The 25,727-nt window shown below is 37.5% G+C and overlaps 1 protein-coding gene across 1 annotated transcript in view; it reads left to right on the top strand.

Moving 5' to 3' along the window:
- Window positions 1–25,727, top strand: part of CCDC150 (coiled-coil domain containing 150) — a 91,241-nt gene that overhangs the window by 31,418 nt on the left and 34,096 nt on the right. The window contains exons 15-20 of the mRNA XM_049773174.1: window positions 6,451–6,534; window positions 8,268–8,375; window positions 14,492–14,620; window positions 18,236–18,405; window positions 19,817–19,910; window positions 22,127–22,296. Of these exons, the coding sequence (XP_049629131.1) occupies window positions 6,451–6,534; window positions 8,268–8,375; window positions 14,492–14,620; window positions 18,236–18,405; window positions 19,817–19,910; window positions 22,127–22,296 (755 nt within the window). The remainder of the gene's footprint in view (window positions 1–6,450; window positions 6,535–8,267; window positions 8,376–14,491; window positions 14,621–18,235; window positions 18,406–19,816; window positions 19,911–22,126; window positions 22,297–25,727) is intronic.

Raw genomic sequence — 25,727 nt, 5'->3', positions numbered from 1 at the left:
TAAATTTGATTTTTAGAAATTTGACAAGAACGGTGCCATAAAAGTAAACGATGGTTTTATTCATTGTTTCTATAACATGCAAATAATGTTGAAATAAGCCATAGATTCCCCTAAATTTAGTTTGTATTTGAACTAACTTTCCTCCCTCTCATACACTGTTACTTCAACTATGAAAAAAATCACAGAAGAAATCTAAATCCTCTTGTGTTTTCATGACTTTAGGCCCAAAGGTTCTAAGTGTCAGCTATGTCTATGACTTTGGCTGCAATCTTAACCTCTTTGAGCTTGTCCTTTTTTTGAGCAGGAGAGGAGCCACCTATCAAATGGTATTTGGGAACTGGGAGTTTGTTGATTATTAGCCAACCTGTGATGTAGGTCCTTATGGCCAGGCATTATTCAGGTTGGGGATGAGGTGGTTGGGTGTCAGGACTATTCCAGCAGTTCTCTGGAACCTTCAGACCATACCAGCTGAATTCAGCATATGCTGAAATAGCCTTAACCCCTGTACTATCTCTCGGAGCCAGTTTCTTTCTTTCTTTCTTTCTTTCTTTCTTTCTTTCTTTCTTTCTTTCTTTCTTTCTTTCTTTCTTTCTTTCTTTCTTGATTTTCTTTCTTTCTTTCTTTTTCTTTCTTTCTTTCTTTCTTTCTTTTTTCTTTCTTTCTTTCTCTCGTTCTTTCTTTCTTTCTTCTTTTTCTTTCTTTCTTTCTTTCCTTTCTTTCTTTTCTTTCTTTCTTTCTTTCTTCTTTCTTTCTTTCTTTTCTTTCTTTCTTTCTTTCTTTCTTTCTTTCTTTCTTTCTTTCTTTCTTTCTTTCTTTCTTTTTTCTTTCTTTCTTTTCTTTCTTTCTTCTTTCTTTCTTTTTCTTTCTTTCTTTTCTTTCTTTCTTTTCTTTCTTTCTTTCTTTCTTCTCTTTCTCTTTCTTTCTTTCTTTCTTTCTTTCTTTCTTTCTTTCTTTCTTTCTTTCCCACACCTGGCGTTGCTCAGGGGTTACTTGTACTCGCCTCCGCTTCTGCCCTTTAATGGGAGAGATCTCCGGCTAGCAGCTTTCTCTCAACCAGGACAGAAGGTAGAAGGCGAATACAAATAATTCGCAAGTGTTTAAGCTCTTTTGTGAACACCTAGAAAATTAAGCCGTAGAAGTTAATAAAACGCTCAAGCAGAGTTCCTGTCAAGAGGTTTATTGAGGGAGCAAGCAGAGTTTTTATACCCTGCTTCAGTGGGAGGAGCAAAAACATAGGATTGAAACTTAAACCAATCAGATTTGTACAGGTACAACGATTTTAACCAATGGGAGCAGACACATTTTGATGGCGGGAAGGATAAGGAGAAACCTGACAGGATGGGGGGAGGGGAAGCAAATCCTTAATAGATCTTACAGTTTAAACCTTACAAAAACCTATCTATAATTGCGTTGTATGAGAGCAGTTACAAAAAACAGGTTCCATGGAAAGATTTAAGGAATCTAGTTAAGCCAGATTCTCTGTGGTGAGCTAAATTTATTTGCAGGGTTCTTTTGGCTCAGGGCTATGCAAACTTATGGCTTGAATCAGGCAGCGGTGAAAAATCCATTGAATATGTGGGTGTACGGTCGCCCACAGTTACTTCTGGCTGTCTGCTCAGAAATAGCTCCTGGCAGGCATGGGGGACCATATGGGACACCGGGATTCGAACCAACCACCTTTGGTGCTGGATCGGCTGCTTGCAAGGCAAACGCCGCTGTGCTATCTCTCCGGGCCCAGAGCCAGTTTCTTAATCTTTCCAAATTACTCTTGATTTCATTGTTGTTTTTTAAGACTGTTAATATATGTAAATCATATAGGGGTTAGCTAGCATTACTCTGAACAGACCCAGAACAAGAGTTTTTAAATTCTTGTTAGATTTATGAGTTGCAATCACTTTAATTCATAGCCTTGACACAGACTATCACATCCTTTGCTTGACAGCTAAAATTTTTCATCCATTTATTTATATTTGCTTCTTCTCAACAACCTCATCTCAACTCTACCTGATTTTTTTATTATCTCTTTCTTTTCACAGCCCAGTGGCAGATCTGTGACCTCACTATATAAATGAATGACAGAGCTTGCTAGTGATTTAGGCATTGTAGATTTTCACCTGCTAAGCATATCTAGATATGCCTCTCAAGATAATCTCTTACTTCTAACTTGCAATTGTTTCTACCTAGAATTTTCTCTGACTAAACACACATGCATTGATGCTTAAATGCTGTATGAGTTGTCTTATATTCCAAGACAAGGTCTATTTTCACGGGCAGGCAAATAGTTAACCATAGTGGAAAAGATCCAATTGTGGGCAATTTGCTATTCCTGAAATGGTTCTTTTTCTTTTTTTTTTTTTTTTGGGTTTTTGGGCCACACCCATTTGATGCTCCTGGCTAAGTGCTCATAAATTGCCCCTGGCTTGAGGGGACCATATGGGATGCAGGGGATCAAACCTCGGTCCTTCTTTGGCTAGCGCAAGGCAGACACCTTACTTCTAGCTCCACCTCTCTGGCCCCGAAATGGTTATTTTTCCCTTTCCCTTTTGGATATTTTTTTTTTAACATTTTAAATAGGAACCCTAGAAAGAAATATGGTTCTCTCTAAAACTATATGGATGTTAAATTTGAAATTAAAGTAGTATTTCCTTTTTTTGTTGGTTTTTTTTTTGTTGGGGGGGGCACACCCAGCAGCACTCAGGTTACTCCTGGCTCTGCACTCAGAAATAGCTCCTGGCAGGCTTGGGGACCATATGGGATGCCAGAAATCGAACATGGGTCCATCCCGGGTCAGTTCTACTGCTGTGCTATCACTTCAATCCCTAAAGTAGTATTTCTTAAAATCGGTTTACCATTCCATCAGTGTTACATTTGTATAGATGTCAAAGTTGGTTCCATCTACTTGATCCCAAGTCTGTCTGAAATAATGTGAATAGAATCTCTTCTTACAATCTACTTATAGAATAACTTTACCAGGATGCTAATACCTACTGTTTTTATTATGTTAGTAAATCTAGCTAATTTTTGCATGTATTTTTGTAGCATGGAGTGGTAAGGCATCTGACTTACCAGCACTAGCCTAGGATAGACCATGGTTCAATCTCCCCATGTCCCATACGGTCCCTGAGCAATTTTTGAGCGAATAGCCAGGAGTAACCCCTGAGCGTCACCAGGTGTGGCCCCCCAAAACAACAACAACAAAAGATCCTTCTTTGCTTTCTGCTCTTACTAGAAACAACACACCTGTCGTTTCAATTAAAATTTTAGTTATAATTATTAGCATTTTTCTATGTATGCTGTTTTTCAAGTGATTCCATAGTGTCTGTTTGGCTTTCCACATTAATAATCTTTGTAGTGTAAGCCTACATTTATTTAAGCAAGGGTTAACATCATGTCTGTCTCTGGAACTCAGATTCTTAGTTGCTTAATAAGTGGTATCTCTCTATTTTTTGTTCTTTCACGGATTCTCCCAAGTACAGACCTGGTTTAATCTGAAAAAAGTAATTTAAGCTGAAGTCTAAACATCTTTCTTAAGTAATGAAAAACAATTTATTTTATGTAGAATATCATATTTTTTCCAGTTGAATAGTTTTCACTTATTGTTGCATTAACATTTTCATGAGTGCCAAAAGAGATTTTTTTTTTAACTAACTGTAAACATTAATGAAATTTCTTTCTCCCTTTATCTAAAAGAGGGGGTTTTATTGAAAGGAAAAGATGCCAAAGGGTGTTTGCCTTTTATACAACCAACTAGGTGTGATCCCAAGTATCCCATATAGTCCCTTGAGCTTGCCAGGAGTGATCCCTGAGCACAGAACCAGAAATAAGCCCTCAGCACTGCTGAATGTTGTCCCAAAACAAACAGTGGTCATATAGTTAATAATCTAGGGATGCCTAATATAGGAAATATTGTGCCCAGTTAAACTACTTTATAGTGACTTGCATAAGTAGAATAAATAGTATGCAAGGACCAATTATAATTCTTTACAACTCTTCCCTAGATTAAAAACAATTTTCTTTGGACCACACCTGGTTGTGTTCTGGGTTTCTTATTGACCCCTTGCTGAGGGATCACTCCAGGTGGTGCCTGGGTGACTCTTTGTGGTGCTGGCATCAAACTTGGATCAGCTGTGTACAAGGATAGCACCTTCCTCTGAGTATGGTCTCAGTCCACACATTATAGATTTTTTTTTTTTTTGTGGTTTTTGGGTTACACCCGGCAGTGCTCAGGGGTTACTCCTGGCTCCAGGCTCAGAAATTGCTCCTGGCAGGCACGGGGGACCATATGGGGCGCCGGGATTCGAACTGATGACCTCCTGCATGAAAGGCAAACGCCTTACCTCCATGCTATCTCTCTGGCCCCCACATTATAGATTTTTAAGTACCAGAATTGTTTCAGATGTTTTAGTTATTCTAAGCAAAGCAACTACCAAGGATAAAATCAAACTCAAGACTACTATGCTCTCTTGTAGAATATATTAAAATACTTAAATGAAAAAGTTATAGTTATTTGATAAGTTATATAGTTTGGATGTTTTTGCTTTTATTTGTGACTGTTAGATTATCAGCAGTAGAAATAAATTGTATTACATAGTTATGATTATAATAGCTGTAACTGGGGCCAGAGCACAGCCTGTAGGGCATTTGCCTTGCATATAGCCAGTCCAGTGCGATCCCCAGAATCCCATATGGTCCCCTGCGCTTGCCAAGAGTGATTCCTAGAACAGAGTCAGGAGTAACCCCTGGACATCACTGGGTGAGACACAAACTCCTACCCACCCCCCCAAAAAAAAAGAATAGCTCTAAATGTGAGAAAGGAGTATATTTTGTATAAACTCCTATCTCTACATATATGTTTTTATTTTATTATCTTGCCACAGAGTTGAACATAAATGTCTAAATTCTTTGGCTTTTCATGCTTAAAAGACTTTGTTTTGGTATAACAAAACTAAGCATATATAAACCAGAAATAGTGAATTATGTAAAAGCAAGTTATAAATCAACATACATAAAACCTCAAACTCAAGATTTATTGTCAATAATCCATGAAGCAGCATGTTGACCTGAGTGACTAAGAATTTAATAGCAGATTTTTTCCATTCTGTAGTCTGCTGTAGCCCAAGTTGGGGTATAGAATTTCTCTTTCTCTACTTTATGGATTTCTCTCTCTCTTTATCTCTCTCTCCCTCTCTCTATATCTCTCTCTCCCTCTTTCTCTCCTCCTCTCTTGTCACTCCTGTATCTCTTTTCCTGTTCTTCTTTCCCTCTCCTTTCCTTCTATTTCTCTCCATCCCACCTCTCCTCCCTCTGTCAAGTCCACCATTTATTTTTTAATATAATTTTGATACATATGCCAATATCAGTATTTCCAACTATTTTTTTTTTTTGATTTTTGGGCCACACCCGGTAACGCTCAGGGGTTACTCCTGGCTATGTGCTCAGAAGTTGCTCCTTGCTTGGGGGACCATATGGGACACCGGGGGATCGGTCCGTCCAAGGCTAGCGCAGGCAAGGCAGGCACCTTACCTTTAGCACCACTGCCCGGCCCCAGTATTTCCAACTATTACTATAAAACACATAATTAACTACTAAAGGTGAAAATCTCTGTGCTCAATCTCTAACTTTGTTCCTGAAAGGCTATTTGATACAAAATTGATTTAATCAATAGAAAACTATTTTGTGATTATTTATAAATATATATATAAATTTATATATATAAATTATAAAGTTTGAAGAAAACACATGGAGAATAAAAAGCTCTTGTTTTCCCCTCTCAAAAATAAAGATTTATTTTTTTTTAATTTTCTTTATACCTTCTACTTTGGTTATTAAATATCTCCCACTGTGCAGTCAGTGTAATTATTTCTTTGAAGAACTATGTAATTTTTAAACTTGCATCTTTTGATATAGTTACTCTACATATATCTGGATTCTATTCCAATGACAAAGGGAGACTTGGTATAACAAAACTAAAGAAGAGCAAAACCTGGAATTCTCATGCATTTAATAATGGTTTTTCTCCTTGTTGCTTATTAGAACTATATTCAGCTAGTGATGGAAAGGATAGGCAGCAGTAGCAAATAAATTTTTTACTATAGAAATGCTGAGGGGGAGGGGGTTGGAGTGCTAAGTACAGTGTGAAGGGCATTCAATCCCTGGCATCCCATATGGTCCCCCAAGTCTGCCACGAATAATTTCTGAGCACAGAGTCAAGAGGTAACCCTTGAGCACCACCAGGTGTGGTCCAAAAACCAAAAAGGAAAAAATGCTAAGAGCATAATGGATATGAAGAGTTTAAAAGGAGACCGCATATGCACATGGTTCAGTGGTAGGACACTTGCTTTGCATGTGTGAGTCCAGGGTTGGATGGCTATTCCACAGAATAATGATGATGATGATAGTAAATAGATCCATGCTATGCATAGAGTACTGACACACTGTTTGTTTTATCAGATCGCCCAACAGCAAGTGGACAAGGAATTGGGAAAAATTATTGCAAGTAAAAATAAACTGGCATATGAAAAGGGACAGCTTGAGGTATGAGTATTTTTTATGTTCTTTTATTTTATTTTTGTTTTTGTCTTTGTTTTTAGGTTATGCCCACTTCCTAGCTGGGCACTCAGGGTACATGTTCAGTGATGCTTGGGTATGCTTGTAAACTTAGGCAAGTTTCAATTTTCATGAGTTTCATCATATATTCTCTCCTGTGAACTGAGGAAGATGAGCATCCACCTTCGATGCACTTTGCACTGGGGAAGCTAGTCAGCTGTCCAGACTGGGCACAGGAATTACTATGGACATAGACTTTCTTCTTGGTGAAGTGAATGATCCCATAGAATTTTGGATCCATAATTGTTAAACTTTTTTCAGCCTTCCATGAGAAATATATATTTTAATGATATAGGAAAATTTAAATATATGAGAAATCTAAACAAAGTTGAAGCCAAATTTTATCTTGGCATGTGAAAAATACATTTTAAAATTTATGAATCTTGTATTATCTAAACTCTTTGACCTTAACTACATAATGTTGGAAGTCATCTTCATAATCTTAAGTAAAATAGATGTCTTTCTGGTTTGTTTATATAATAAGAACTTGAGATTTTGTATATTCTCTGAAAGTTGAAACTGCTTATTTCACTGGTATTTTTGGTAAGTTCATTCCTAGTCTTACTGAAGGAAAATACTTTTATTTTTCTTTACAATATTAAGATAGAGATTTATGCTAACCTTAGCCAAGCAGTAGCTAGCCATAGATTCTTGCTCACTTGGATTATAACTGAGCAAAGTATTATTTATAACTTACTAGATGAAAATACATTTTCAGAATTGGCTTAATGACTGATTAACACCTACAGTTTGATGCTAGTATGGACGTGTCAGAAACTGCTGCCCCATATACAAACATGGTTTGAATTTCATTCTCAATATGGTATATAACATTCCACTATATTAAAGTCAAGATATATTTCTCTTTTTTGTTAGTGAATATAAAAATAGGGAAAATAGAAGAAAATGTGAAAAGATATAATTTGGAGAGTTATAAGTAAATTTGAGCGAGTTAATCCCTTACTTGATCATTTTATTCAAAAAATATATGAATAGTTATTTAATTGGCTGGAAAGAATAATTTCGTATAGACGAGTTCCATTGGAAAATTCCATTAAAGTTAGCAAACACAAAACTAACTCCTTGCATGGGACAATTCTAATAATTACTCATATTCAAAGTATATAAATGTTAAAAATAATAATTACATTAAATTTGAAATCTGTTACTCATAAAATCTGCTTCATTAAGAGCTGTGTCATCTCGAAGTTTCTACAAGCAACAGAAGGAAATGGGTGTGTGTGTGTGTGTGTGTGTGTGTGTGTGTGTGTGTGTGTGTTGTAGCTTTGAGTTGAAAGGCATTCTTTACGTGATTTAAAATTTTTACATTGCTAAGGAATCTCCAATTTCTTTTGTCTGTTTTTGGTCTATCCCCAGAGGTGTTCAGGAATCAGTCCTGGCTTTATACTCAAGGGTCACTTTTGGCAGTGTTCTGGGGTTATATGGGATAATAGGGATTAAATACAGGTTGGCCACATGCAAGGCAAGCAGCTTCCCTGCTATACAATCACTTTGACCTAGATTCTCTGATTTTTTACAAAACTCATGACATCGATTATTTTTCTTTTGGATTTATATATATGTACATATATATATATATATATACACTCACATATATGTATGTATATATAATTAAAAAGCTTTTCTTCTTTCCCCCCTAGATAAAGGTTAAACAGCTAGAAGAACAACTATGTTCCTTTACTGAAACCAATTCACAGAATGACCATCTACGCAAACTGAATAAGACTCTAGAGGGAAAATACACTCAGGTGCGACTATACTATTGGGATTTACATTGCCAAAATTACCGTCTTTTCCCCCATATAACCATTTTATTTTAGAAAAAATATTCACTCCAGAAAATATCCAGCAAACATCCTACATCATACCAGGTACATAGAGTGGTTTGCTAAGCAAAGCTATAAAGATTCATAGACTTACTCTATAAATGATGCATGCATAAAAATAAAAGAACAAGGATTGGAACCTTTGACCTGTTTATGCTCTGTATAGAGATTTAGAAATGTTCTGTGTAAACTTGATTTCAGAAGAGAAAGTTAAGCTTTCAAAAACAAAATAGACAGAGATTTGAGTGAGCATCATAATAACTGAAACACTTATAAATATATTCATGGAGGAAGTGGATCTTTAAGACATTTAGTAGATGTGAAGAACAAGTATTTGTCCTTTTTTCTTAATTACAGATAAATCCAAAACTCAGTAATAACAAGGAACATTTTTAACAATTGATAAAGCAAAAGTAATATTAGTAATAAATTTTCTTACCTGTCAAGTAGTGGCTTTTGAGGCTGAATCTCTTTTTATAAATGATATAACATTTTAAAATTAATAAAAATTTGGGGCCAGCGCAATAGCCCAGTGGTAGGGCATTTGCCTTTCGCACGGCTGATCCAGGATGGACCTCAGTTAGATCCCCAGTGTCCCATATGGACCCCCAAGCCAGGAGCGATTTCTGAGTGCATAGCCAGGAGTAGCCCCTGAGTGTCACTGGGTGTGGCCCTAAAAAAACAAAAAAAAATGTTAATAAAATTAATAAAAATTAGATAAATATATAAAAGATTAGTGTGGGGCCAGAGAGATGAGTATAGGACTTAATTAAGGCACATATTATGCAAGTATCTCATCTTAGTTCCATAATGGTCCCCTACATTGGGTGGGTAGAGCCCCCAAATGCTACTGAGTGACCCTGCAGAGCCTGAATAGCACCATCTCCTCAAGCCCTAGCAATGAACTATCTAGCCCAAGAGGCTGAGAATTGCTGGGAGTGACTCTCAGGAAACCCTGACTACTTGGGAGGCCCCAAAAAGGAAACAAATCAATGAAAAAACAAATAATTCAGTGTTGTGAACTGAAATAAAATAGTTCATTTCCATGATTTACAAATATACCAGGCATGAAACTAAAAAAAAAAAAAAAAGTGAATAGTTTAAGCATATATACATAATATCCCTATGTACTATTTGCATATGTATTTCCCTGGTAACCAAGGAACAAGAATGTATTTTAATAGGATGATTTAGGATTCTAACCACCTGACTAAACTGATGATTGATGAGGTCATAAAGTTGCTAAATAGGGTCTCATTAAATATGCTGGCCTGTAGGGAACTTGGGGTGAATTCTCTTTCTTCTCTAGGACTTATTTTATACAGTGATTTCTTCATTCTGAAAGCAAAGAAACATTTTCAAAAATATTTTCCATCACCACTTCTTTCAGAACATTGTTATTTCTTTTAAGAAAGGGGCAGTTGTCGCAAAATAACTAGGTTTAGTTGATTTTATTGCTTTCAATTGGTAATGCCTCCAAGAAAAAAGAAATCTCCAGAGAGGCCTGTGACTTCAAAAGTTCTTGAAAGCTGTAGGCCCCGTGTGAACACCATGAAGGAAAAAACCACATCTCTTGCTTTGCCTGGTGTTGTTCCACACTCTGTACAACGTGTTGCCTTTGCATCGAACTTGTTTTCTATGAAAACACAGGAGAGTGGAGATGCTCGAATCTCTCTGAAGACACTTTTGAATGCTATTAAAACCATGGAGGGAAGGTTGGAAGGTAAAATAGATGTTCTTGCAGCAAGACCGCTAATAAATAATGAATCAACCAGTTTGTTTAAACGAAATTCGGTAAGTGAAAACCATCAATTAAACCTTTCGGATATACTGCAACAAAGAAAAGTTTAATGACTCAGATCATCTCCAGAGGTCTGAGTGAAAATATAGAAATTAAGTTCTTTGTTCACATGAAGAAGTTGACCATGTTGTGTGAAACCATCATTTTGTGCTCACATAATTTTTTGTTTTAGACATATACACGCCAGACTTTAATAATCATTGCTGAGTTTTGGGACATTGTTGGGTCTTGTTTTTTATTTTTCGTTGGTTGGTTGGTTGGTTGGTTGGTTGGTTTGATTGTTTTGTGAGGGGTTTGGGTCTTACCTGGCCATGGTCAGGTATTTGCTCAGTGGACTAATTGAGGTAGTGGGCATTGAAGGAGGATTGGATCCTGCAACACAAATAGCTTCAATCCTAAACTCTCTCCAGTCCACCACTGAAATTTTCTAAGTCTTTTTATTTGATAACACTTCTTTAAAAATTAAAAATGTCTAATTTTAGCATGTAAGATAATACATTTGGATAAAGCTTGACTTTAAAAGTAGAACTATATTAATAGAAACCAAATATCATCAGATGTTTTCCAAAGGAAATATTAGAACATCAGTCTTTGAGTAATATAATAAAGTCGAAAGTCCTAGTCTGGGAATGTGACAATAGTAGGATGTATCATATATGAGGCCATGAGTTTTGCACTGCCAAAAAGAAAATAAATTACTCTAACTTGTCTTCCACAGTTGGCTATTTTAATTCTTTTTGTGAGCATGTTTGTTTGACTTTTTAAATTTATCTTACAAATACAAAATTGTGTTTTTCTTGTACAAAATGAAAGACAGGCATTCAGAACTTATTAGTTTAGTTAACCTTCTTTACACAATTCTATTCTTTTCAAAAAATGTATTTAAAATACTTTAGTATTTTATATATACCATTTTAATATTACATAGTATTTTATACAGAATTTAGATAATATTTTATATATACCATATTTGTATTTTAAACATACCATTTTTTTTTTTTTTTTTTGGTTTTTGGGCCACACCGGCGATACTCAGGGTTTACTCCTGGCTGTCTGCTCAGAAATAGCTCCTGGAGAGGCCGAGAATAAGGAGATTCCTGCAAGCTGGCCTTGAATATAAAAGAAAGTCTGTTTAGAGACTTGTGTCCCTCATTTTGAGTGCAGGAGAAAATCATCCAAGTCAAACAATCTGTCTAGGTTAATAGTGCCATAAGCATTGCAACCACTATCTTTATATACTTCTGATTGAATGATGCCATGGGCATTGTAAACTGCTATCTCTGCATACCGTCCAAATCAATGATGCCATGTACCTTGTCACTGTTGTCTCTGCATACCATCTTGTGGCTGTAATGTCTAAACTGTATTACCCTGTATTACTGTTTCCCACCTAAAGTTTACCCTTAAAAGCCTTGTCCCTCCCTTCAATAAACGAAGTCCATTTCTCTGAAAAAAAAAAAAAAAAAGAAATAGCTCCTGGCAGGCACGGGGGACCATATGGGACACCAAGATTCGAACCAACCACCTTTGGTCCTGGATCGGCTGCTTGCAAGGCAAACGCCACTATGCTATCTCTCCAGGCCCCTAAACATACCATTCTTATATCATTCTCAAAAGTAGTATTTGAAATACTTTAGTATTTTAAATTTATCTTGTAGTTTAAAATGCTTAAGAAAGTATAGAAATGATAATATGAAGAAAATGTTTTTGTTGCTGGTGGGTTTATAAAATGATCTAGATTCTTGTGAGGGGGACTTTGTAAAGAGTATTAAAACTCAACTACATAGGGTTCCCACTCTTCTAGGTCTTTCCCCACAGAGGTTCTAGCTCATACAGATCACATGTTTACCAAGTTACTTAGTAAGATTTATTATTAGCAAAAGACTAAGGAAGCCACCATCAGTAAGTAATAGACTGGCTAATTCTTAGTATACCAAAGGTTTGGGAAAAGGCTTACAAATGTATCTGTATATACAATTAGCTCTCAAGAAGAAGGTTGAAGCTCAGTGATAAGGCACTTGTCTTGTATGTTTGAGGATGACTGGAATTCAATTCGTAGCACCACAAAACTAACTTGATTTTCAATGGGGTTCAGAGTTGGGAGCGATAGAACAATAGGTAGAGTGCTTGCCTAGCATGACGTGAATTTAATCCCCACCACTGTATATGGTTCCCTGAGGCCATCAGAAGTGATTCCTGAGCACAGAGCCAGGAATAAGCTCTGAGCATTGTTGGGTGTGACCCCCCCCTCCAAAAAAATGGGGTTTATAAAATAAGTATAATATTTTGCTACTTGTGTGCAAAAGGAGTGAAGAAAATGAAAAAATTTTAAAAGACAGTTATTGCTCCTTACGCTTGGGTTCTTTTTTCCTTGATCTCATTTACTCATAGATAGTTAGTGAAGTTTCAAGTACCTGATGTGGCTGTTTGGAACATATCCCTATTAATAAAGGGACATGCCTGAGAGACAGCACTTATTTGACCTGGATCTGATCTGGGCCCCCAGGTGGTCTGTCCTTTATGCCCCACCCAGTGTTCTCTGAGCACAAAGCTAGGTGTAAGCCCTGGGCACAATCTGGTGTGGCCCCCCAAACTGAAAAATAAATTAATAATTTCTTGACAAGCACAGAATATTTTAGTTGAGTCATAGTAAATGGGCATTATTTATGATGAGGTGAACTGCATGTCTCAAGAAAGTTTCACTTTACAGTTTGTATATTAAGAACAATGTGTGAGGGTGAGGAAAGAGCTCAAAGAACTATGGTACATACTTTATTATGGGGGCCCGGGTTTAATCCTCAACACCTCTGGTCTCTGAGTCCTGCCAGTCACTCATGATTTCTGTGGTCCCTGCACACCATTAGGTCTTGCCTTGAAAGACAAAAATTAAAAAAAAAAAAAAAAAGATTTGAGTAATAAGACTTAGCAGTATACTGCATGCCTCACCCATGGAAACCACATGTTCTGAAAGTAACATGAATGCACCATGCTCTCAGTTTTCACAAACATTTCCTTTTTAACAGAAGCAAAGTAGGAAATTATTTTTTCCAGTAAATGGTGCTAGAGCAGTTGCTATTCCCCAAGCAAAGGCTAAGAAAATTCTTTGTTCTAAGCCACATAGAGCAATCAAAATGAGTCAGAGCTCTTTTTGTCAATATTAGACCTCAAATGTCCAAAATTTTCCAGGAAAACCAAGGAGAAAATCTGTATGATCTTTGATTACATGATGATTTCTTAGACTTTGATCCATGAAAAATATGCATCTAAATGAAATGAATCTTCCTGAAACAATTGCTTCCAAGTTTGGGGGTGATCTGCTGTAGCAGTGGTGCTCAGAGGCTTCTGTCAGCTCAGTTCTGGGGATTGTTCCCTGTAGTTTTTGGAGAGCCTCTGGGCCTGGGAGTAGTTCTGGGCCTCTTGCATGGGAAGCATGTGCTTAGCCCTCTGAGGTACTTCACTGATCCTTAGAGACACTGTTAGGAGTGAGAGGAACTGCAGTTGATGGGCTGGAGTGATAGTACAGCAGGCAGGCCTCTTGCCTTGCATGTGGCCAACCTGGGTTCAATCTCTGGACCTCCATGTGATCCTTTAAACATCACTGGTTCCTGAGCACAGAGCCAGGAGCAAGCCCTGAGAACTACCAGATGTGGCCCCACCATAAACTACAGACTCAAAAATATTTGCAAAGACCTTATTATCGAAAACTCAAAAGTCACTATAATGAAAAAAATCTAGCTAAAATCATTCAATGAAAAGTATTCATTCAGGCTACTAATAAATCAAACTTTTATTAATAATAGTAGATAATTATATTCAATTAAATACTATAAAACTGGTTTCTAGAGGCTGGAGCGATATAGCGCAATGGATAGGGTGTTCACCTTGCATGTGGCCGACCCAGGTTTGATTCCCAGCATCTCATGTGGTCCCTGAGCCTGCCAGAAGTAATTCCTGAGCACAGAGCTAGGAATAGCCCCTGACTGCCACTGAGTATGGCCCAAAATAAAAATAAAACAAAACAAAATAACCTGGGTTCTTGGTCAGAATGTGTGTGTATGTCCACATATGTGCGTGTGTGTAATGTGCCAGAGATTGATTTTAGGCCCTCACATATGCATGCATTCTACTAACAAGTCCCTAGCCTCTTAAATCTGATTTCCAAATTATCATCTTATTCTAACTGCTTATATTAGGACTCTTGCAGAGAAGTCATTTGTCATTCTTTTCTTTGCCTAAGGTGAAATCCATTCTCGAAAAGAATGAGGAGGAGCTCTCACAAGCAGTGATGTACCGTGACGCAGCCATGAAAGAGAGCCAGAAGTTGAAAGAGGAGCTTGAAGCCCTGGAAAACAGGGAGAACCAGAAGGCAAGATTTTATTTTTGTTTGTTTTTTGGGCTTACTCTTGGCTCTACGCTCAGAAATTGCTCCTGGCAGGCTCGGGGGACCATATGGGATTCAAACCATTGTCCTTCTGCATGCAAGGCAAATACTCTACCTCCATGCTATCTCTCCAGCCCCGGAAGGCAAGATTTAATATTCCTCAGGGTCTCCTGAGACAGTCACTTTTGAAATCCTCTCCAGCCCATAGTCTTTCCTTGTTAGCTTTGGTAAAAGAGAATGAGAACTAATCAGAGAGGATTTTTTTCTTTAAAAAAAAAAAATATATATATATATATATATTTTTTTTATATATATATAAAATTTTGGGGCCGGAGAGATAGCATGGAGTAAGGCGTTTGCCTTGCATGTAGAAGTTTGGTGGTTCGAATCCCGGTATCCCATATGGTCCCCTGAGCCTGCCAGGAGCGATTTCTGAGCATAGAGCCAGGAATAACCCCTGAGCGCTGCCAGGTGTGACCGCCCCCCCCAAAAAAAAATATATATATAAAATTTTAAAAGGACTTTCTATATTTAGGAGGACTAGCCTGGTTGGCTACTGCAGAGATGACTCATTATGCCTTTATACATGGATATCTCCATATTAGTCATACCTGGACTCAAGTCTGGGTCTAGATCTTTCCTATAAGACAGCTCCTCTCCCCCCAAGAAAAACAATGTGAATATGGACATCCTTCTTTTGATTGTTTTTGTGGTACACTGGCAGTGCTCAGGATTTGCTCTGAGGGATCACTCCTGCTGAACTTGAGGGAGCATATGGAATTCAGAACCTCAGACTCTGTGGCCATTATGGATCCACTTAAACAAACAAACAAACAACCTGTCTTTCCTTGAAGTCCCTAATTCTAGAGGCTTCTAACCGAAGCCTGAGATACATGATTTCTGGAACCAGGAAGGAAATATAATAGCTGGAGAAAATTTGTTGGCCAAAGAATTATTGGAGACACCATAATGGTCTCAGCACCTACAGAATAAATTCTGTTGGATTTTATTCCTGTCTCCAGGGATGACTCCTGAGAACTTTCCAATGTAGAGCAACCAGACCTGGGAATTCCCTAACTGGAGCAAGCAGAGTTGGAGCTTTCAGTCTTGTAGCAATAAGACAGAGTGTACTCAGGCCTAAGTGAACCTAGCCTGGCCCAGCCAAAGTCACAGCCATCCCAACAACACATTTCAATCCAGCAACAGTTTCCCTGTCATTGATCTTAAACTTGGGGGAAAGCCACAACATAGTACAGGGGACCACTAAGTATTTTGGAATTCTGCAAGTTGTGATTTTATTTCCCAATAAATTTTAACTCTGAAGATGTGTAAAGATAGTTCTAGTATTCAATCTCTAAGGATATCATCACTAATGTCATTTATAATTTTAGAGTTCTGGATCTCTGCCCAAGCCCCACTTTTCAGTTCATTCTGTTGTGTTAATGTATGGGGAGCGGTGTTTGGTGTATATTCACTACTAATCCGAGCTTTTGCTCTTCGACAAGACAGAAGATGTCCATTCTATGGATAGCCATATAGAATACTTGCATGGGGGCATCTTTGAGATCAAATCTAATCTTATGAGTAGGAAATAAAATACAAAGAGATATAATAAAGAATTCACATTTTCTGGGACTAGGAGGCTTATTTAAAAAAATAACTCAATTATTAACACAAAGGATGAAGTTCTAATATGGAGCAAAGTGTTTGCTGGATGTAGGGTTATGGTTTGATTATTCCACAGTTCCCATAAAGGAAAGGGAAACCCCATCTCCCCTATTTAGGAAGGATAGGAGAAACTGTTCCGGTTATGTTAGTCAACATTAAATAATCCACACAGATATGAGGGTAAAAAGAGTCAAGAAACTGGAATACAAGCAGTTTACCAGCAAACCAGCTGCTCCAATCCTGCAGCTAACAAACCTGCAGCAAAAGGCTTCCTCCTCTCAGCCCTGCCTCCTATTTATTTTGATCTAAAACAAGCCCCTCACCCAAAAGGAGAGGGGAAAAAAGCAGGCAGAGAGAACAGATACAAAAGAGAAATATTATAAAGACCTCTATATACCTCATACTAATATGCTTTGTTTACTTCTTTTATTGTTATTGTTGTTTTTTGTTTTGGGGTTACACCTGGCAGCTCTCAGGGGTTACTCCTGGATCTGCACTCAGAAATCACTCCTGGCAAACTCAGGGGGACCATATGAGAGGCTGAGGATTGAACCCAGGTTGACTTCGTGCAAGGCAAACACCCTATCCGCTGTGTCCTGATATTTTTAGATAAATGTTTTGTATTTTGCTACATTGATAATAGTCCCCAATTCAGTAGGCTCATTTGTAGGTTTAAGTGTAAACAAAGGCAATATATATTTTTGTCTCAGAAAAAGTAAAAGGTTACAGAATCAGAAAAAGGGGAGGTAGGCCAGGTATTTGCCTTGCACAAGGCCAACCTGGGTTCAATCTCATACCCCAGTAGTCCCCTGAGGCCCACTAGGAGTGACCCCTAATCATAGTACTAGGAATGTTCCTAAGAACCATTGGGTGTACCCCTCCCCCAAATATCCCAAATTTTAAATTAAAATCTTTGAAAAATATTTTCCTTGAAAATTATTTAACACCAGGTTTTTCTTTTTTTTAACACCTGTATTTTCTTTGTAAGTTCCTGTCTTTTTTTTTCTTTTCTTTCTTTTTTTTTTTTTTTTTTTTTGAGACAAACCTGGTAGTGTTCAGGGGTTACTCATGGCTCTGGACTCAGAAAATGGCTTCTGGCAGGCTCAGAGAAGCATATAGGATGCCAGAGATGGAACCCAGATCCATTCCAGGTCTGCAACATGCAAGGCAAACACCCTACCAATGTGCTATCACTCCAGCCCTTGTAAGTTTCTGTCTCAATAGTCTTACTCATGTTGGGCTTGAGAGATAATAAGGAGTTAAGGCTCAGGCCTTCTCTGTGGCTGAAGCAAGTTGTATCTTGCCCACCATGTGATTCTCTAAATACTATCAAGGTGGTTCCTGAATATCATTGAGTGCAGCCCCCACACATGAGTCCAAATAACCTTGTGTTCTTGGGCCTATGGACTGAGAGTGGCTAGGAGAGAGCAGTAGGCCTTCAGAGCACAGCTTGGGATTCATGTCAAGTCACAAAAAGCTTTCTCATGTTCACTGGTAACAGAGATCACAGTCCACACTGATCTTGAGTAGAGATAATGAGGCTTTCTCTGAAGAGAGCTACAAGTTACTTAAGCAGCCTTTACTTACTTTTATGAAATAAAATAATAATAAAATAGTTCTAACAGGTGTCTCTTCCACCCTCATAAAATAGCTATATCAGGCCAGGCCAGGAGGTTGTTGAACCTAATATCTCCCCCAGTTTTTTTTGTGACAGTTGTTAGGGGGCAGGAGGACACTGTGTTGAGGTTTTCCAGAGGATCCACCAAAAATGAGGTCTAAATTTTTTTCCTACAATGACTTACATATAGTTTCATTCTCTTAACATTCCTAAGAGGATTGGTTTTCCTCCTGTGCCTTCCTGGGAATACAAAGGACTCAGCAACAGTAGAATAACAACAGATATTAAGTCTCTCTGTCTCATTTGTCCCTTAGGTGGGAAATTTCCAGAGACAACTGGCAGAGGCTAAAGAAGATAACTGCAAAGTTACAGTCATGTTGGAGAATGTGCTGGCTTCTCACAGCAAGATGCAAGGTGCTCTGGAAAAAGTACAAATGGAGCTTGGGCGGAGGGACTCAGAAATTGCAGGCCTCAAGAAAGAAAGGTACTAGAGATTAATTTTTTGTCTTTGTACCTGTATTTTTCTGCTGCATGTACTAAGGAGCTTTGTGTAATGAAATGGATAAAATGGTAACGAATTAGCAAGTTAAAAAAATTTGGAATTATAAATAATTTTTACAAAATTATTTTATTTTGTAGTGTTATGCAGCTTGCATATTTTCTAGAAAGCTGTGTGCTATGAAGGTATTTTACCCTTCTGCTTCCTATATCATTGCCTTTCGTTATATAGAACTGAATTATTGTGATCATTGAAATTAAGTGCCTACTTAGTGAGAATCAATTATGCACTTATTAGAAACTTCAAGATTATAAGTACTTTTTGGATATTTCAAAAAATATTTTAAGATAAGGGGAAAATGGTTCTTTTTTTTTTTTTTTTTTGGTTTTTGGGTCATACCCGGCAGTGCTCAGGGGTTACTCCTGGCTCTATGCTCAGAAATAGCTCTGGCAGGCACGGGGGACCATATGGGATGCCAGGATTCGAACTATCGTCCTTCTGCATGTAAGGCAAATGCAAAATATACTATAGGTATATATTAGTGAATGTTACTTATTATCATGGAAGAAAAAAATAAGTTTTATTTTCTTCACTGTATTCATTTTTATTTTTTATATATTATAAATAAGTTTTACCTTACATTTAAGGGAGGGCCAGGGATGTGACTTAAGTGGTAGAGAATGTTTTGTGAGGCACTTGCATTAGATCCCCTGAACACAACTGGATATAGCCCCTGAGTACTGCAACAATATCAGCAGCATAAAGTCAAGAGAATGACATTAAAAATATTGTTTACCACTCACAGTAAAATTACAAATACTAATATAAGAATATCAAGTCAAACTGTATTAAGGTGATATTCTTAGGCAGTATTTTTAACTTTTTATTGCAAAACAACCAGCCTATAAATTAGTCATTAACTTACCTTTATTAAAAATAATAATTACATTATTTAAGCACCATGGTTACAAAAGTTTTCATGATGGAGTTTTAGTCATACAATGTGCAACACCCTATACCAGTGCACATTTCTCACCACCAATCATTAGTTTATTTTAATAGTTAAACAAATGAAGCTAAATTGAATCATAGGTGAGGCAGGATTTTAATGCCTGGGAGTTTAGTTGCTTAAAACTGTTCTGAGGTTATTGTCATCTGCCAATTGATATTCTTAGCTCCTATATATGCTATTTAAATTTTGCTTTTTTGTTTGGGTTTTTTTGTTGTTCTTGGACTTGGTATTGCTTGGAATTACTTCAGCATCATGCAGTGTCAGGGAACAAACCTGGCACTCCTATATTTATGCCAGCCTCATGAGCTATCTATCTCCCAGCCTCCACTGGAACTTCTTGAACTTAAACTCCCAATAGTATCATTCCTGTGCTTCCATTTTTAGGGCTATGAACCAGCAGAGGGTGCAGAAGCTAGAAGCAGAAGTGGATCAGTGGCAGGCCAGAATGCTTGTGGTGGATGCCCAGCACAATAGTGAGGTAGGGACCATATTTCTCTAAGATAAGGTTGATGTTTTATTTTTATTGGGAGGTTTTCTTTTGAAAAAAAATGGAGTAAATCATTTTGATAAATTTCCTTTTCATTTCTGTTTGAGTTTTGGACAGTAACATAATTGGAAATGGGAAATGGTTTTATCATGAGTGGTTTACTGGAAAATCAGGACCACAATTAAACCTACTTCTCTTAGTACTGATGGATATGTTCTGAGGTGTTTGTATGCACACACACAAATACACACACATATATGAACCACTGTTTCCCAATAATGCCCCTAAAGGAGTAATTAGGTGACATTTTCTGTTTGTTTACTTCAAGGATTTTCAGGGGGCCACTGAGTGTTTTTTTTTTTTTTTTTTTCAGGAAATGGGATTGTAAGTTTGTGAATATATAAGGAATGGCTTATCTGTTCTTACTTCTATAAGGATTCTTGGAAGTCAGTTTCCACAAGGGAATTTAAATAATTTATTACATTAGGATAAATTGGATCCAAAGAGTTAGCACAGGGGTTAAGATGCTTGACTTGCAATGTGGGAAAACCCAGTTTGAGCTCTGATACTACATATGGTTCATCAAGCAAGCACTCATGAGTACAGTGTGAGCCAGAAATAGTCCCTGAGCACTTCTAATTGAGGTCCATAAACCTCCACAAAATAAATTAAAAAAATGAAAATAAAAATTTAAGATTAAAATTAGGCTAAATTGAGTTGATTTTATTGCTGGAGCTCTGTAGTTATCAATAGACCCTTACATAGTCTTATCTATAAATCACTTAAGAGAAGTCTGTTCTAAGTTCTTATGTAAGTGGTGCATACATATCACATATATGTATGTACATATACAGTTTTTAGGTTTTGAAGCTATTTGAATATTATGCCTTTCAGTAACGAAAATCATTGAACAAAAAAAAGGGAGCTAGAATGATAGGATAGTGGGCAGGACACTTTTCTTACACATGGCAGACCCGGGTTTGAAGTTTGATCCCCAGTACCACATTATGGTCCCCTGAGTCCTACCAGGAAATGATTCATGAACACAAAACCAGGAGTAAGTCCTGAGATCTTCTGGGTATGGGGGAAAAACTACCATATTTCCCAGCGTATAAGATGGCATTTTTAAAATAATTTTTATTGTGACCAACATGAATTCCAAGTCTTTCACAGTAATACTTAAGGTACAAGTGTCATTGAATCAGGGGTATTCCCACTATCAGTATTGTTCTCTCTCTAACCCTGCTCCCAGCATCCCCCTTCGTTGCCCCCTGGACTGCTAGTATAACTGATTCCCTCTGTGTATAGCTTGTTGAAGATTGGGTATCGATTCTGTTGTAAGACGACTTTAATCCATGAAAAACTTCTTACAAGTCAGGGGTCATTTTATACACCAATATATGACATGCTGAAACTTACTCCAGCTTCGGGGACAAGTGATCCGCACCCCTCTTACTGCAGCATCCCATTCAGCTGCCAGGCATCATCATTCAGTCCTCTGCTTGTACTGATTCATCTTTCAGGGCACACAGAGGAGCTGAGTCTCCTAGCTCCCCATCTCATCCAGCCACCAGGTATATGGCTTTCCAGTGCTCAGTCCTCTGTTCAGTGTTTATGGGACACAGAGGAGATGCTCTGTCTCCCTCTAGCTGTCCTGTTAGTCACTGCACCCCAGCCAGCTGCTCATGAAGGAGCCCCCCTCCCTCTCACTGTAGATCACAAAATATCACAGTCACTCACTACAAATGACAAATGTAAAATGATTGTTGGCACTCCAAAGTGCCATATACTGTTAACCCAAACTACACTTACAGCCTAAAGGACACCCTTGGACCAATCCACTGATATTTACTCAAGATTTTATCACTGCCTCATCCCATTCCTTCCTTCACCAAATACAGGTTTCTTTCCCTCCTTGCCAGCCAAACATTCAGATGGGAGAGGCAGACACGGCCTTTGTGAGCAGCAGTTCTCAAATTTCAGTCTTTAAAGGGCAGCATAGTCTTTTAAACTTGATCTAACCTCATTGCATCTTACAAAGTTATTAACTGTGTGTATGCATATTCACATTTTAAGGCATATCCTATCTTAGGTGCTATTTTTATGGAATGAAATGTCTTAATGGCATTTAATGATACACAGTATGAGGAGTTATGAGGTGAAGAATTATGCATCTGGTACAGTGGAACTTACAACATGTCTTTCAGATGGAGCCTCTGCAGAAAGCTCTCGAAATAGCTAGAGAAGATAACCGGAAACTGGCTATGAGCCTTGAGCAGGCTCTCCAGACAAATAATAATCTTCAAATCAAGCTTGATCATGTTCAAGAGAAATTGGAAAGCAAAGAACTTGAGCAGCAGAATTTGGAAGCCTTCAAGTAAGGGCAATGTTGCTATGAAGCAACATTGGAGAGGGGCCTCTGGGAGTCTTTTGAGCTCATTCATTCCAAGGCAGTCAACTCCTTTCCTTCCACTGAATTAGATAGAAATGAGAAGGAGCTGAGCTCTGGAAGGTACTCAATGACTCTGATATACTCCTTTGAGTAGTTTTTTTTAAATATATAAATCTCTAGGATAAAATCCAAAATTACCTAAAGAATTAGTATAATATGACCCAATTCTCAAAAGAAAACCCATACAGGCCAAGTTACTTAAGCTGAATATCAAGTAAAATAATATTAAATACCAATTACAATTACATTTAATGATTGAATAAAATTCTAATGAACATATGTGAAGTCTCAATAGAGGAATAAGATCTATTTTTAAAGCACTAACTATTAAATTTAGACTGAAAAAAGAATAGTGTTGAAATTTAAAGTTCTCTAAACATATAGTTATTGAGGAAAGAATAGAAAACCTTGAAAAAAGTTATTATCACTCTGCTGCATTGATTTTTATAGAAGTTCCTTGAGTATTTCTCTGAGGCAACAAATTCCTTGAACAGTTGTTTGTTTGAAAAGTACTTTATTTCTTTTTCAAATTAACTGATAACCAATTAGGTAAAATATTTTTAGTTGGAAATCTTTTTCATTCAGTACTTTATATACGTTATGCCACAATTTTCTGGCTTGTAGCATTTCTGTGTTTTTTCGGGGGGATCACACCAGGGGTTACTCCTGGCGCTGCACTCAGATGTCAATCCTGGCAGGCACTGGGGACCATATGGGATGCCGGGATTCAAACCACCATCTGTTCGAATCAGCGGCTTACAAGGCAAATGCCCTACCACTCTGTAGCATTTCTATGGAGGAAAAAATTACCAGTAGTCTTCTGGGAGTTTTCTTATTTGTGACTCTTTATTTTGCTACTCTCAGAATATTCTCTTTCTCTTCGATTTTTTTCTATCCTTTTTTATAATGATTTTGTCTATTACTGTGGGTTTGTTTCAGAGAAAGTATTAAAAAATATCTTAGATACTTAATAAATCTTAATTTTAGGGGAGTGGCTAGCTATTATTTCTTTAAATAAAATTATTTTTCGGGCTGGAGCACATATTTTACCTATTGGGGAAAACTCCCTCAATCAGTTTCCAGCACCACTAAGTATCACTAAGTATGGCCAAAAACTTAACAAATTTTTAAAACTTATTTTTCTCTTTTCCTTCTGGAACCCCCATGATATAAATATTGTCCTCTTGATGCTATTCCATATAGCTCTTACATGACCTTAATTTTATTTCAAGTTTTACATGACTTCCGTTACTTTACCTTTGAACTCTATTTGATTTTGCTATTTTAGCCCTCTTTTGTGTATGTGTGTGTGTGTGTGTGTGTGTGTGTGTGTGTGTGTGTGTGTGTGTGAAAGAGAGGGGGGAGGGAAGGAGGGAGGGAGGGAGAAGAGGGTATGTTTGTATGTGTATGTGTTAGTTCATTATTTGGGGTTTTGATTTGATTGGACTTTTCTCATACATTCTCTCTACTGTATATTTGTTCAGTTCTGTTCCATTGACGACCTCACTGTTTTTTGAAGACTTCAGGGTAGCTTGCATAATTGTATTCAGAGTTCTTTCCAACCTATTGTCTTGCTCCATCAGTGAGTGCAAGCTTCTCCATCTCCCCATTACTACCATGCTAAACAGGGGCTTGGACTATGCCCTTGGGTGCACAATTATGAGTGCCAGGGATGGCTGTGCACTGAGTGTGGAGGGTCTGGACAGTGCACAAAGCTGTCATGATCATGCCATGGTAGATAGTCTGGGGAGCCAGGCCAGAAAGGGTTTAAAGGGAAGCTGGAGCCTCAGCCCTATCTGGTGAAGATAAGCACTTCCCAATTGGCAGAGGACAGAGTCTGACTTAACACAGGTGTCTTTGCTAGTGGGTTCTGCAGGGCTGTGCCCTGTCTGGGAGCTGTCAGCTGAGGATGGGAAGGAGGGGAGATCTGCTCATCTGCCTGGAGGAAGGAAGCACTCTTGAGAATTGTGCTCATCTACTCTTAACTCTGTTGCTATGGTGGATGAGCTCTCCATGGGAATCTTCTTTCAGGGTCCAGCCTGTTGCCCTTGAATAATACACCTGTCAGTTCTGTTTTCTGCTGTGTTGTGAGAAGACAGCAATAGGGACACTTCCTGTTCCAGTGTGATCAAGTGTAGGATCATAGGATTGGGGGGGTCACAAGTTCAGTTTGACTCCAATCCCAGGGTAAGTTCCACATCTTAGAAATCTCTAACATGTTGCAGTAATACCGTTTCTTTCTTTCTTTTCTTTTCTTTTCTTTTTTTTTTTTTTTTTTTGGTTTTTGGGCCACCCCCGGCGGTGCTCAGGGGTTACTCCTGGCTGTCTGCTCAGAAATAGCTCCTGGCAGGCACGGGGGACCATATGGGACACCAGGATTCGAACTAACCACCTTTGGTCCTGGATCGGCTGCTTGCAAGGCAAACGCCGCTGTGCTATCTCTCCAGGCCCTGTTTCTTTTTTTATTCATTCTTTTTCTTTTCTTTTCTTTTTTTCTTTCTTTCTTTCTTTCTTTTCTTTCTTTCTTTCTTTCTTTTTTTTTTTTTTTTTTTTTTCTTTTTTTCTTTTTTTTTTTTTTTTTTTTTTTTTCTTTCTTCTTTCTTTCTTTTCCTTCTTCTTTCTTTCTTTCTTTTTCTTTCTTTCTTTCTTTCTTTCTTTCTTTCTTCTTCTTTCTTTCTTTCTTTCTTTCTTTCTTCTTTCTTCTTCTCTTCTTCTTCTTTCTTCTTTCTTTCTTTCTTTTCTTTCTTCTCTTTCTTTTCTTTCTTTCTTTCTTTCTTTCTTTTTCTTTCTTTTTCTTTCTTTCTTTCTTTCTTTCTTTCTTCTTTCTTCTTTCTTTCTTTCTTTCTTTCTTTATTTCTTTCTTTCTTTCTTTCTTTCTTTCTTTCTTTCTTTCTTTCTTTCTTTCTTTCTTTCTTTTCTTTCTTTCTTTCTTTCTCTTCCTTTCTCCTTTCTTTCTTCTGCCCATTTAGGTACTTACTTTTGTCTTATTGTGAAAACTTTATTCGTTAAAGTGTCAAGTCAGTTTCTCTGTGGATTTGTCTTGAATGCAGAAAGTATAAACTCATTCTCACTATTTGATCATCTTGGTCCAGTTCTTTACTCTAGTTATTATAATTCTTTATATCAAGATTAAACAAAAGTATAGACTACTCATTGGAAACAATACTCATCTTTCTGTCAACATATTTATGTGTCATTTAAAGTAATGATTTGGGGCTGACATGATAGTACAGGGGTAAGGTGCTTGACTTGCTTATAGCCAACCCTGGTTCAATTCCCAGCATTGCATATGGTCCCCTGAGCACCATCGATAGTAAGCTCCTTTGAAAAACATGATATAGAAAAAAAGAAAAAAG

The sequence above is a fragment of the Suncus etruscus genome, chromosome 5, assembly GCF_024139225.1.
Source record: "Suncus etruscus isolate mSunEtr1 chromosome 5, mSunEtr1.pri.cur, whole genome shotgun sequence".
In the NCBI taxonomy this organism is placed as follows: domain Eukaryota; kingdom Metazoa; phylum Chordata; class Mammalia; order Eulipotyphla; family Soricidae; genus Suncus; species Suncus etruscus.
This window is presented reverse-complemented; position numbering and strand designations above follow the sequence as displayed.